At 36.5% G+C, this 14,316-nt stretch overlaps 1 protein-coding gene across 2 annotated transcripts in view; it reads right to left on the bottom strand.

The window, feature by feature from the left end:
* Positions 1-14,316, bottom strand: part of LOC121740034 — a 47,978-nt gene that overhangs the window by 6,180 nt on the left and 27,482 nt on the right. For both annotated transcript variants that reach the window (XM_042132730.1, XM_042132731.1), the window contains exon 2: positions 3,135-3,308. In XM_042132730.1, coding sequence (XP_041988664.1) covers positions 3,135-3,302 — 168 coding nt within the window. In that variant the 5' untranslated portion in view covers positions 3,303-3,308. The remainder of the gene's footprint in view (positions 1-3,134; positions 3,309-14,316) is intronic.

Here is a 14,316-nt window from a genome sequence, read left to right as displayed (position 1 = left end):
AGACTCGTACACTTGCACACTTCAAAATCTTAAAATGTCTTTATATTCAACCGGATGAATCGTAATACAAGCTGATTTTGGATAACTTTACAGGATAAAACAGTGCAGTATCTCGTCACGTGCGCCAAAAAATTATCTACGATGAGCGACTTTGATTATCGACAATATGTCTGTGTTATCTACTGTTGTCTGGTGTTTCGTACAAAGTCTAAAACTTTTTATTGCTGTAATTAAACATTTATTGCTGTAGGGAAAATGCCTCCAGAGATAGATTATAATTTATAACACTTAGGGCCTGTTTCACCACTTTCTGATAAAGTGCCTAATAGGCTTTTCACAACTTTTTTGACAGATTCACCATACTTGATCTGTCGAGTTAATTGGTGGCTAGCCTTATCAGCAAGTGATGAAACAGGCCCTTAGTCAAAAATATTCACTCTTTAGCAAGACGACGTAATAGATATATATTCTAGCTACACTCTAACACGACCCCCTACTGTGACCTACTAACTTGGTACAGATCACACGTGACACGACACAGCGAGTCATACGTGCAAACATTTAGATTTTAGATCCATATTGAACAAGTAATGAATGAGAATAGGGCTGTCCTAAATAGATGAAATATTCAATTAGATCTTAAGGTTCCTATTATCATAGAGCACATTTAGAACAAACATAACTATGTTTATCTGTGTTATGTTGTATGTATAAAACTACTCCAATTTTATAAAGCACTAGTTGTCCCGGCAAACGTTGTTGTGCCATAAAATGATTTTCGCTGTTTTCCTGCTTTTCTCTTGAAGTTTTCTCTGATTTTTTTTCTATAGACCTTACGGAGCCCGAGACCTTTCCAACGAATGCAAAACCGTGGAAATCGGTTCGTGCGTTCTGGAGTTATAGCGTCAGGAAGGAAAACCCGACTTATTTTTATATATTAGATAAAAATAACGAAAAGTGTTTGGAATTATCATTGTGATTTGTGAGTCAACCCTGAAGCCCGCTTATCCAATATATGTATGTTATCATTTCATAGCGCATATCTTGTAATACGCGATATTGTAGAAATAGTCTTGGGGTTGCCCTTCATAATAATACTCAAAGCGGGTTTAGCATGACAGCAAGAAACACGAAATACTGATAGATTTTAGGGATAAAATTACTTTCCACATGACATGAATGATGTATATTGTTTTGTCTGTGTTTAGTGAGAGGATATTATTACGTAGCCACTCTGATACTGTATTTAGGCCCTTTTGAGAGATCTCGTATACGTTATCCCAAGTGTCCGAGTGAAATAGGAGAGCAGTGTCGTCTGCAAAGGTGAAAATTTGTCCGTTTGATAAGTTGAGCGCACACAGATCGTTAATGTAGATTAGGAACAGGGTCGAAGCTATCACGCTGCCTTGTGGGACACCGTGGGTGGTGACGAGTCACTGCTTAGGTAGTCATCTACTTTAACGCTCTGCGTGCTCCCGGTTAGGAAATCTTTGAACAGTTGAAGCTGGGTGCCCCTAATGCCTAATAGTTCCATCTTGTCTATAAGGGCGGCAACAGAGATAGTATCAAACGCTTTGGCTATATCCAGGATTGTTATTTGGCTATAACTACAAGTACGATTTGAGTATTAAATATTATTTTTTGTTGTACTAGGTATTGTTTAACTTGGGGAACACTGCATCCTCTATATATATATCCTCTCACTAAACACAGACAAAACAATATACATCATTCATGTCATGTGGAAAGTCATTTTATCCCTAAAATCTATCAGTAATTCATCAAAATCGGTTCAGTAGTTTTTGAGATAGGGAATTTTAATTCTCAATTATTAAGTACGTACAATTTTGAAGTCGGTTTTATCTTTTTCAAATACTATTATAAAAAGATAAAACCGACTTCAAAATTGTACGTTATTGAGAATTAAAACTTTTTGATTATGTTTTTAACAAGAAACAAACATAATATTGTTAATTCTTTTAACGGGAATTATTAACTTATCATTAGATAAAGATTACATAAAGATTATATGAAACTAAGGCCGATATCAAGATTAATAATTTAACTAAATTATGATTATTATGTAAAAACCGACTGACTGATCTAATGACGCAGTTAAATACGTATTCGATAAAACACGAATAAAATGACAAAATTGTTCCTAGTTAGATCGATTTATCGCTCCCGAAACCCTCTATATACTAAATTTCATGAAAATCGTTTAGTGGGTTGCACCAGAGGCGTGGTTATAGTTACAGTTATGGTCAAAGTTATGGTTATAGTTAAGGTTAACTTAACTTTAACCTTGACCTTGAATGATGACAGCGTTAGTTCCCTTTTTCGCCACGTTCATTTAAAGCCTTGTCGAGCTCTATTGTTATCGTTAAATATGGCGTCCATTATTGACTTTAACCAAAGATTTGACCCTAAGTTTTTGAAATAATAAACAACATAAAATTAGTCAACGTAATACGTGTAGGCTCGTTGCAGACTGTCGCAGCACGATGCGCTGACAACGCATTTATTTGTAAAAGATTCAAATACTTATTTTTCTGCTCTATTTTCAATTCTTAAATAGCACACCTGTGGATTGGTGGCTATAAAAACTGCTGCTGTTGTTGTTATGTTAACTGTGCGTTGTTGGAGCGGTGCTAGCGCACCGCGCAGCACGTCGCTCGGTACGCACCTGTTTGCTGCGGTTGGTGGCGTTGTTGGAGCGGCGCTGGCGCAGCACGTTACACGGTACGCACCTGTTTGCTGCGGTTGGTGGCGTTGTTGGAGCGGCGCTGGCGCAGCACGTTACACGGTACGCACTTGTTTGCTGCGGTTGGTGGCGTTGTTGGAGCGGCGCTGGCGCAGCACGTCGCACGGCACGCACCTGTTTGCTGCGGTTGGTGGCGTTGTTGGAGCGGCGCTGGCGCAGCACGTTACACGGTATGCACCTGTTTGCTGCGGTCGGTGGCATTGTTGGAGCGGGCCTGGCGCAGCACGTCGTTTGGTACGCACCTGTTTGCTGCGGTTGGTGGCGTTGTTGGAGCGGCCCTGGCGCAGCACGTCGCTCGGTACGCACCTGTTTGCTGCGGTTGGTGGCGTTGTTGGAGCGGCGCTGGCGCAGCACGTCGCTCGGCACGCACCTGTTTGCTGCGGTTGGTGGCGTTGTTGGAGCGGCCCTGGCGCAGCACGTCGCGGTGCCGCGCTATCAGCTCGAGCACGGTGCGCTTCTCCAGCTCTGTGAAGTTCTTGGAGCGCTCCTTGTGCCCGCGGCGCGCCCGGAACGCGCCCGCGCTGCTGCGCGTCGTCATGTCACACTGAAACAAGTAAAACATCACTTACAAAGCTGTTGATACTTCCACAGTCCTACTTCGTCCATTTTATGTAGGTCAAAGTTTGTGCATGTCCCGGTTAACAAAAGAGTTAGAATTAGGATATATCTATTCAATGACTACAGTGAACTTAATTTCATCTTCTTCAATTCATCGAAAATTTCGTTTGGTTGGAAAAACAAGCTAGGCTTTCTATAGCCTAAAAGCCAGTAGCGTTAAAGAACATCTTAATCACATAACATAAATATTATAATGATCGCAGTTTAACACAGTGTGAATCATTTCCAATCTAACACATAGTGTAAAATATTTGTTGACTAGCTGTTGCCCGCGACTTCGTCCGCGTGGACTTCAGTTTATAGCAACAAAATTGGTGTCAAAAGCTTTGATAAAAAAACCCTGGTAACCCTTAAATCAAAACAGCTGTGCAGTGTGTACATGATATTTCATTTTTTTAAATTAAACTTTATATTTTATGCCAAATTTTAAAGCGTAGTTAGGCCCATAATTACACAACTTTACCCTTAAACTATTTATATATCATTGATAGGTTTAACTTTTAAGGTTACGTCACTGCATAGATAAAGTACTGAGTTATTTCATAAAGTAAAAAAAGTAATAACAATCGAAAAAAATCGAAACTCGAATGTAAGATGATACCACCTGTTATAGAAAGAAGTCTGGGCAAGCTTAGGAGACGCACGGCGCCATCTATTATGAATTTTTGGAACTAATTTAATTTTAACAAATTTACGCATTTTCACCCCCTTACAATCCTTTTTTCCAGTAAAAAAGTAGCCTATGTCCTTTATCAGGCTTTAGACTATCTGCATACAAAATTTCATTACAATCGGTTCGGTAGTTTTGGCGTGAAAGCGAGACAGACAGACAGACAGAGATACTTTCGCATTTATAATATTAGTATAGATATGGTAGTGATGATGATGATGATGAATGTAATTTGCATATACCAAAAGAAACATTTTGAAAATCGGTTAACAAACGGCGGAGTAATCGTTGAACATAAGAAAACGAACATAACACCTCCCCCATTTTGAAAGTCGGTTAAAATTGTAGCCTATGTGTTATTCTGATGTATAAGCTATATTATTGTAAAGTTTCATTAAAATCCATTCAGTAGTTTTTGCGTGAAAAAGTAACAAACATCCATACATCCAAACAAACTTTCGCCTTTATAATATTAGTAGGATAGTAAGATTTTACTTGTGGGAGACGTAAAATAAAAAATGTTCGCTACTGCTGCAATTTCTGTATAAAATAATCTAAAACAAATGCAATCACGAGTTGATCGCGTGTTCGGCGTATTTGTATTTTTGTTATAGGTTAGTTGTTTTAGTCATTGATATGCAAACAAGTAAAAAAGCATTGCCTTAAGTGTCCACATTCCACAGCCACAATCTAGAAACTACAATGTTCCTATTGTGTTTTTATTCAATTCATAAATATTTTGATCTACATACTATCTTTATAATTAAAAATATATAGAAAATAAAGATTAAACAGCACAAAATTAGTCATCCCTATTCTATTTCTGTCGACGTTTCTCTAAAAAGTTTAAAACATAACTTATTTTGAATACCAAAAAAACTGAATGTTTTGCAAAGTTTTTTTTTATGCGTAGGGGACACCATTTATGGGTGCCCTGGGTTGGGGATGTGCCTCAGTTAAGCTGAAGCACCCCCGGGGCTATGTGGGACTGCCAGTGAGAGCGCCGGGATTACCCACTAAAACCACCTGCGGTTCGCCTTCAGCCGTATACGGCGGGGGTGTCTTGATGTTTTGCAAAGTGCGGTAGCAAAATATAATAGCAAGTAGCAACGAATGCCAGTTATCACCAACTGCCCCCTAAGGGCCAGCTAGGGAATGCAATACCGGGATACCGGGATCCCGCATGCATTTTGCGGGACTAATCCCGGTTGAAAATTAGATCCCGCGGGGCTGGCGGGATTACAAAGAAGCGTGATTCATACGTGTACCTCTGCGCGCGGTGGTGCGTTACGGCTTTACCTTCAATTCACGTATAATTCACTTTAAGTGACAATTGCACCAACCGCGTGGAAGCTGAGCGAACTTTTTTAGCTGCTGGCTACCTTCTGTTGATTATCAGAAGCCGTTTGGCAGACGACACAATTAATACCTTAACTATTTTAACAATGTACTTACTCTTATAAGCTTGGGCTGTATGTATGTAACGGAATCTTTTAGCTTAATTTTTCCTATATTTCGAAAAAAAAAAGAATAATTTGAATAAAATATGAAAATAATTTGCGTGTTATTTTAGTTTTTTTAACTATTATTATTACGTAGCAATTTCCAAACAAAATTTTCAGTTTTTCTTTGATTTTAATATCTAAAATTCTAGTCTTTAAGTATTAATTATGGACGTACAACTATGGACGACGCGGGAATCCCTTATCGCACTTTAGTGTCATAATTAGTGCGTTAGTAAAATCCTCTCCGCTGCGCCCCGTCCCGTCTGCGCTGGCCCTTACGCTAAGTATCTCCTAGCGGTCTCCTAGGATCATATGTATCTCTTACTCTCTCTTTTTAACGAAACTCATATTTTGTCACCTAAGTTCTTTCTGCCGCACTCAGAGACGAACATTAATTAGTTAACTGTAAATTGTAATTAAATGAAGATTTTAGACTTATGCCCCATACCTACAGTGTCTGTCAAACTCTTCATTAAATTGAACTTTAATAAGCATTTAATGTCGAGTCTAATGTGACCCATTCACTATCCTGTATTGCAGTCCGCCGGCTTATGCAGGATTGTGAATGGTGTCGCAGGCGGGCCGCCATGCAGGCCTGCGACACCATTCACTATCCTGCATAAGCCGGCGGACTGCACGGCGGCCTACCGTGAATGGGCCCTTTAAGGCCCACTTGCGCAGATTTGGGTTAAAGTTAGCCCCGGATGAAACGTTATCTCTTTCGTAAAATATATGAAGAATGTAAGAGAAAAATGACAACACACTATTTAACCCGGTATTTACTTAAACCTGGATCTGCGCAAGTGGACCTAAGAGTGCGGCCATTAGACCATATGAATTTAGGTGGCATAATATAAACTTTGGTAAAATCTTTAGGACATTAGCAGAGGCGTTCGATCGACGGGTTAAAGGTTTAAGGTAAACTTAATGGCCGCTAGGAGTCCGACTTTATAGGGCTGTTTCACCACTTCTTGATAAGTGCCGGATAGGCTATCCACCTCTTAACTTGACAGATAGAGTATGGAGAATCTGTCAAATAAGTTGTGGATAGCATACCCGGCACTTTATCAGGAAGTGGTAAAACAGGCCCTAAGCATTAGGAGGCAGTTGGTGAAATCGGGTATAAGTTATAACGCATTTATAATAGAACGAGACATTCCGCGCGGCTTCGCCTGCGTAAATAAGATATTTCACAGACAAATTAGTCCACTAAAAAAAAGCCTATGATCCTTCACGTGGTCTACTTCTTATGTGTGCCAAATAACATAAAAATTGCTCCGGTAGTTGTGAGATAAGCTCTTTCAAATAATTTCCCCCGTTTTTCCACATTTTGCTCTATTTCTTCGCTCCTATTAAGTGTAGCCTACCTAGACTTTCTCGATAAATGGGCTATCTAACACTGAAAGATTTTTCAAATCGGACCAGTAGTGTTGAGTTTAATGACAGAGAGATAAAATAAACGCCGAGCCCTGGATAAACTATTTATTGCCTTTACAAAACACAATTCATAAGTCCCTCATACGGAGGCTAGAAAGAGACTAAATATAAAACACATAACGAAAGTAGTTAACACGTAACACAAGTTAATAATGCCAGCATGCACTTATGTGTGGTCCCTACAAATAGTTCCTGAGATTAGCGCGTTCAAACAAACAAACTCTTCCGCTTTATAATATTTAAATAGCTATTACAAAATATTATTATTTTTACACTAACTTTAAATTACTCATATGATAATGATATGAAATAAGTCATTTTAGTTGGTCAGAGAGTTAATTTGTATGAATAGTATACTTCTGGAGATACCCTTCACCATAATTACTGGAAATGACAAATGTTTTTTCCGCTTACCAGTTGACCAAAATCCAAAAACCAGTGAACGGAATAACTTAAGGTAATGTTTCTACTTAGACTAGCAAAATAATATCTTTCATTCATTTCTTAAATTTTTGCATACGACAAGAAAGTTTTTTAACAAAACAAATCCAAGTTATTTCCGACATGATATCATTTTGACTAGAGTTTCAAAGATGAGTCAAAATCGTATTTTAATTTCCGATACCTCTTACTAAGGTCAAGGTTTTTTTAAACCAAAAGTTTATACTTGTAATAAAATGTCTTCTCAAGTTTTATGTCCTTCAGCTGGGCGTGGATCTTCTATAAATGATCGCTTGTGAGTTTGTATTCAAGACATTGTAATATAATACTCCAGAATACCTATCTATTCCAGAGTCCATCAATAGATTAGATATGGGCGGGTCTGAACTTGGACGTAAAAGCGATAAGCTCCATACATAAATAGATAGGTGTTAAGTTAGAAAGGTTCAAGTGCTTGTTGGACTCGCGCACAAAGAGTTACGTACCATAATAGAGCAAAAATAGGCAAAAATTGTGTTTTTTTGTTGACTTAGTTTGAGTTTATTTCAATTTTATTATTAATTAATAAATTATAAATACAATTGAGTATTTTGTGAATATTTCATGTGTCTACCTGTTGTCATTATTGAGATCGAGCAAAAAAAGAAAAACAAAAAAAATCACGTTTGTGTATGGCATATTTTTTATTTTGTTTTTTAGTATTTGTTGTTATAGCGGCAACATATATACACAATCTGTGAAAATTTCAGAACTCTAGCTATAGCTTGAGTTACAGCCTGGAGACAGACAGACGGACAACCATTCTTCTCGGGTAAAACGAGGGGCCGCTTTCGATTTGCCGGCGCTTGGGCTCGGGCAGGCGGGTTACTTAAAAATCTATGGTGGTATAACATTTTAAAGAACCTCATCTTAATGTTGATATTATAAAAGCGTATCAACAAGTAGACTCCTAGGCACAAAAATTAAAAAAAAAATACTCAACGGAAAACGGCGAAAAATATCTGGACGGGAACAACACATGGTTATCCATTTACAGGCACACACACATTTACATCACTACCACGCACCACTTGAACCACAGTAAGCACTAAATTGTGCACTAAAACTAGACTAAATCACACCGACCCGACCGGTCGTAGCTCAACTCGGAACTAACGCATTGATAGCTAGAAAGCCTGCGTTTTCGATTAATTATTCCAGCGTAGGTAATAAAATAGCGGTCTAGAGATAATGGTCCAGGTTTACTCTTGTGAACTGAATTTCTCATTATTTATGTAAAACAGAGGCAGAAGTTGTAGTCGGAGAGCTGCTACGAATTTGTAGCGGGTGTTACATGTGAGCTGAAACCTCGTCCAGCGTCCCACTCCTACCCCGACACGGAAATTAATACCTGTTTGGTAAGAAAAAAATACCAATTCTTGAAACCTATCACTTTTTAATGAAAATTCCAAATTATTTCGAACATAAATAGTTTTAGAAAAAAATAATTAAAAATTTGAAAAATGCATCAATCAAACTGAGCTTAATTTTTTATATGGTTTATAAAAAATTTAGTAATTTAATGTAAATGTGTACGACAACATTTTAGTTTGTATCATACACAAGTGACCAGATACTTGCTCTGACTTTACTATAAGCTTCGGGGCTATAATTCATTTGTCAAAAACCTAAGCTGTTTAGAAGGAAAATGTTTAGTCAAAACCTGAGGTTTGAAAAAAATCATAATATTAACATAGTACGAAACCAGATTGCAATCAATTAAGTAAAATAAGAATTTAAATTTATTTATTTGAATTAAGGACACGGTAACATAACAGTACATTTTAAGTACATTAAGCCATAATTGTGCACGTCCTATCTGCTGTTTTAGTGCTACCTCTCTCCGTGGGGCTACTGGAAGAGCTTTCTTTTTAGATATAAGCAGATCCTTTGCGTCATCTTGTGTAAACTGTAATATTGCCATTTTTTTTGCGCACAATAAATGAAAAACAAATAAAATAAAAATAATGTACAATCATTAAACAACCTTATTCAAATAAACACGATAATATAATTCGCACCGATGCACGTACCTTAGCAGGTGACAAAGTATTAAAAATATTTTTTAAACTGTAGAGGGTGTTCTCTACATTAAGAATATCATCATGCAACACACGTTTAATTGGAATCTAGCAAACAACATGCGGGTAGTTTATAACAATTAGAACGGGTCACGTGACATTTTGGTCCTTCGAAAAATGAACACATAATTAAGATACAAACATAGGAGTCATCCATGCTGCAACTTTCAAGTCTCTTAAGCCTCCTCCTCACATGATCACTTGATCACTTCACCACCCGCCGCGGCCGACCAGTAGTCGTTAGCGGTGCCGGCGCCGCGACAAACCAGTAGTCACTACTTTACTAATTGGCTATATCGCGGACTAAAATATGCAAATCATATCATGGAAGGTCATTCATGAATCAAACGGTCATATGAAAGTTGGGTATTCGGTGATCTACTGCAGTCTGTAGTAAGTTAAATCTGCTCGTAAAATATAATATATTGACTAGACGACGCCTGCAACTCCGTTGCGCCAAAACTCGTTTATCGCGCGGGAACCGTACATTTTTCCGGGATAAAAAGTATCCTATGTCCTTCCCCGGGACTCAACGTATCTCCATACCAAATTGTAGTAAAATTGGTTCAGCGGTTTGAGCGTGAAGAGGTAAAGACGGACAGACAGACACACTTTCGCATTTATAATATTAGTATGGATCTAGGGCTACATAAGTTTAGGTAGTATCCCTCCCGCGAGGGCAGGATATGTATATAACACGATGTCACTGTTGAACAACTCTCAAATCGAATCAAATCTCTTTTTTTTCTCTATTCAAAAAACAACAATGCTATAATATTGCACAATGCACAATATATTGATTTTCTGTGATTGCCGTAATAAGTTATGGAAGGATTGTTATAAATAAAAATATTAAAAAGTACCGTTTTAAATCCCATAGTTATAGGGGTACACCAGTGCCCCAGCCAGGTCTCGAGTAAACGGGCACAACCGTACAATACTTTTCTCGAAGCGGTTTGCAGTAAATTCTCTGTTATAATGTAGGTTATAATGCTCAAAGTACAGAGGAGTTTTTATTGAAGTATTTTGTTAAAATCAGCTAGTACACACGATTTTAATAAAAAAACGAAAAGCTCGAAAAGCTCCATTTTAAAACCAGGGTTTTTTGCGATCTACAAAACCCGGGTTTTTGCCGAGCTCGATGCTCTACATAAGCCATACATTACCTGTCAAACTCTTCATTTAATTACAGTCGAGTGATCGAAAAAAAAAACTGGCAATCTCTCGTAGTTGCGAACTATTTTAACGCAAGCGAAGTTGCGGGCAACATCTAGTAAAGTTATAATACAGGCTTCTGGAACTCATGAATAGAAATTCACTTAGCGAGCGGACATGGAGGAATTAATTTATCTCTGTATTATTAGTAAAAGTATGGCATACGAGTTAAGCACATTATATACTCGTTTTAGCGAGTTCATAACGAGATTATTCGGTGGCGTTCTTTAACATACTGATCGACTTCATACTGGTTTTTTATACATTTATATTTGAATTAGTTTAACGAATTGATAGTGATCTAAATTTAAAGTTTTTTTTTAACACATTATAAGGAATTTACAAATTGTTTGCTTTCCCATTTCTTTACAATATTTTACAATGTATGACATATTTTAAAATACTAGCTATTTGACATATTCGAATAAAATGACATTTTCTACAAATGATTCCTAGCGGTGGTAGGCATCTGTGTAGCCCCGACGTTCAGAGAATATTTGAAAAAATTTATTCTGAATAAAAAATTTTGAGTTTGAGTTTGAGCTAGATCAATGTATCGCCCCCGAAACCCCCTATATACTAAATTTCATGAAAATCGTTGGAGCCGATTCCGAGATTCCAATTATACCTATATAATATATACAAGAATTGCTCGTATATCTTTAAGATATAACATAAAAAAGCAAAGGCACAGTTAAAAGCTTACAGTTTTACCGAATTTAAAAACGTGAAATATATCTCATATTGTAATTCATAATGAGAATGCGACACGTATAATTATGATTGTTAACCCATTTGACCCTCTTGCTACAGATTATAAAAACTAAGGCAGAGTAACTGTGACAAAAATTTGTTCCGCGAGTCTACAAAATGAGACCCGAATACAAGCATACTTTATGCATGTATTTGGTACACAATTTTGTGTATTTATAGGAGTGACAATTATTGTCAACGGCTTTCTTTCGTAAATTTGAGTGTTAGTGTTTCGTAGTTAATGTCTAATATTTTAGTATGCGAAAAGGAACCAAATTCAAAACGGTTGAAGTATGGGAGTTACGTTTCCTTAGTTTTTAATATTCGTAGGCCGGAACCCCTTTTGCCCCATTATAACTTAACTCAAACTCGTCGATTGTCTGAATTCATATAAGAAAAGAAATGCGTCCAAAATTTTAAAATTACTTTTGATCCCGCACCAAAATTGTACCACTCGGCAGTCGATCACGGCATATTCGCGAATATGCATCCATATCTTAGTCCAATATTAACCTTTATATGTCATGAGGCATGCATATTCATGTTGGTTTTATTGTGCCCGAGCTCTAACGACTATCGAGAGGACTCATTATAATAAATTAACATTATATTTTAAAATAACGTTCGCTCTGTCTCTACTTTACCTGTCGGTTAGTTTTATAATGAGTGAGTTCTATCCTTAGAACAAATATAATGCAAAATAATTAGGACATGGCTTTGTCAAATAAAACGTGAGGCTTTTTGAGTGAGTGTGTGTGTGTGTGTGTATGCGCGCGTGTAACTACAAGCTAGAATCACACACCACTGCCTTTTAAATTGAGGCGTAGTTTCATTACATGTGTGTAATGAGTAGAGACCGGATTATATGCAACATAAAAAGCATGTTATATGCATGCAAATATGCATGAAAAAGGCTTGAAATATGCACGAAAATTGGCAGAATATGCAAAATTATATGACAATATGCAAATTCAAAATCTGGCACATAGAATTAGTAAATTATTTTTTGATAGGCGATAATAGACCGTACTCAATCTTTTCTTTTTAAACTGGTCTATCTACTTTAATATATTATGTTACTGTATATATTTTGCATTATTATTATAAAAGGATAAAACATCTCAACTATTATAAAACAGGATCTTAGAATGAGAACATTTAATAGCGTTGGAACAAAGTTCTTTAGCTTCGAATAAACAATATTTTATATAATTATTATTTCTATTTCTATTTATATTTAACATTACATCATAATTTTCGATATTTTTTTATTATTTTCAACTAGCTGAGCCTAAATATAAGCTTAAATGTAATAGGAATAATCTATATATTAATACGCGAGCGAAAAACTTTGTATCCCTTTTGACGAATAATGCGGAAACGTAGGTGATTGAAATTTTGCACAGTTATAGTTTACTAGCTGTTGCCCGCGACTTCGTCCGCGTTAGCATAGTAGATCACATCCCAAGTATTATTTATTGTACAACAATATTCAATGTACAGAATTGACTTTCCTACGATTTTATTATATAAGACTATGTTCCGCGCGGCTTCGCTTGCGTAATTTAGGAATTTCACACCGTACATTTTTCCGCAAAAAAATAGCCTATGTCCCTTCACGTGGTCTTTTCTTCATGTTTGCCAAATAACATAAATATTGCTCCAGTAGTTCTAAAGATAATAAGCAAGTTCATATAACTTGCCCCGTTTTTTCCACATTGTCCTCTATTTTTTCGCTCCTATTAGTCTTAGCGTAATAAAATATAGCCTATAGCCTTCCTCGATAAATATCTATATCTAAAACTGAAATAATTTTTAAAATCGGACCAGTAGTTTCTGAGATTAGCGCGTTCAAATAAGCCCTTTCATATAATTTCCCACGATTTTTCCACATTTTCCTCTATTTCTTAGTTCTTATTAGTCTAATCGTGATAAAATATAACCTATAGCCTTCCTCGATAAATGGGCTATCTAACATTGAAAAGTAGTTCCTGAGATTAGCGCGTTCAAACAAACAAATAAACTAACAAACTCTTCCGCTTTATAATATTAGTTTAGATATGGTAAAGGAGTGCAATGTGCTAATATTATTTAGAAATTATGCTTTTATCATACATTTTTTAAATAAATAAAACATAACATACACTACAACACACACACTAGGAGATTTTGATTCACAAGCCTATACACACTCTTTTATTTATGGTTGAAGTATTTTGTAAAATTGAAAATAGATAAATAAGCAATTAATTTATTTATTGAAAAAATATAAAATTTGACTTAGTAGGTACTTATTGCGTAATGCGGGAACAAACATACAAATTATTCCTTATTATTATTTATACACACAAACATACACAATCCTTAGCTGGCGCCGGCGTTACAGTAAGTAGGTACCTACCAATATTTCCATACTAAGTTGAAGATTTTCTTCACTTGTTCGGCTCTACAAACTAGTTGGGTGACATTTCTAATGGTTCTGTTGATATTTTTAACTGGCAACATAAACTTTATTTTATTGCAGTTAATGTACATTTAAACAAATACTTACGTATTTTCCGAGCATAACTTTATAAGAAGACGTGAGTGGAAGAACCAGGTAAGATACAGTTAAACATTGCCGTTTTTTGCATAAACGGAGGCTTCAGAACCAGAAAATGCTTTGAAATCAAAAAATCCACAGCTTTTTGATTTCTTTTTTCTATGTAACATAGCCAGATATATTAGCCAGATGATGAACTTGGTAGGTTACAAGGTTTGTTCAACTATAAGGGAAAAAACCGGCCAAGTGTG

The sequence above is a fragment of the Aricia agestis genome, chromosome 2, assembly GCF_905147365.1.
Source record: "Aricia agestis chromosome 2, ilAriAges1.1, whole genome shotgun sequence".
In the NCBI taxonomy this organism is placed as follows: Eukaryota; Metazoa; Arthropoda; class Insecta; order Lepidoptera; family Lycaenidae; genus Aricia; species Aricia agestis.
Note: the sequence above shows the minus strand (reverse complement) of the source record. Positions and strands in the feature narration are given on the sequence as shown.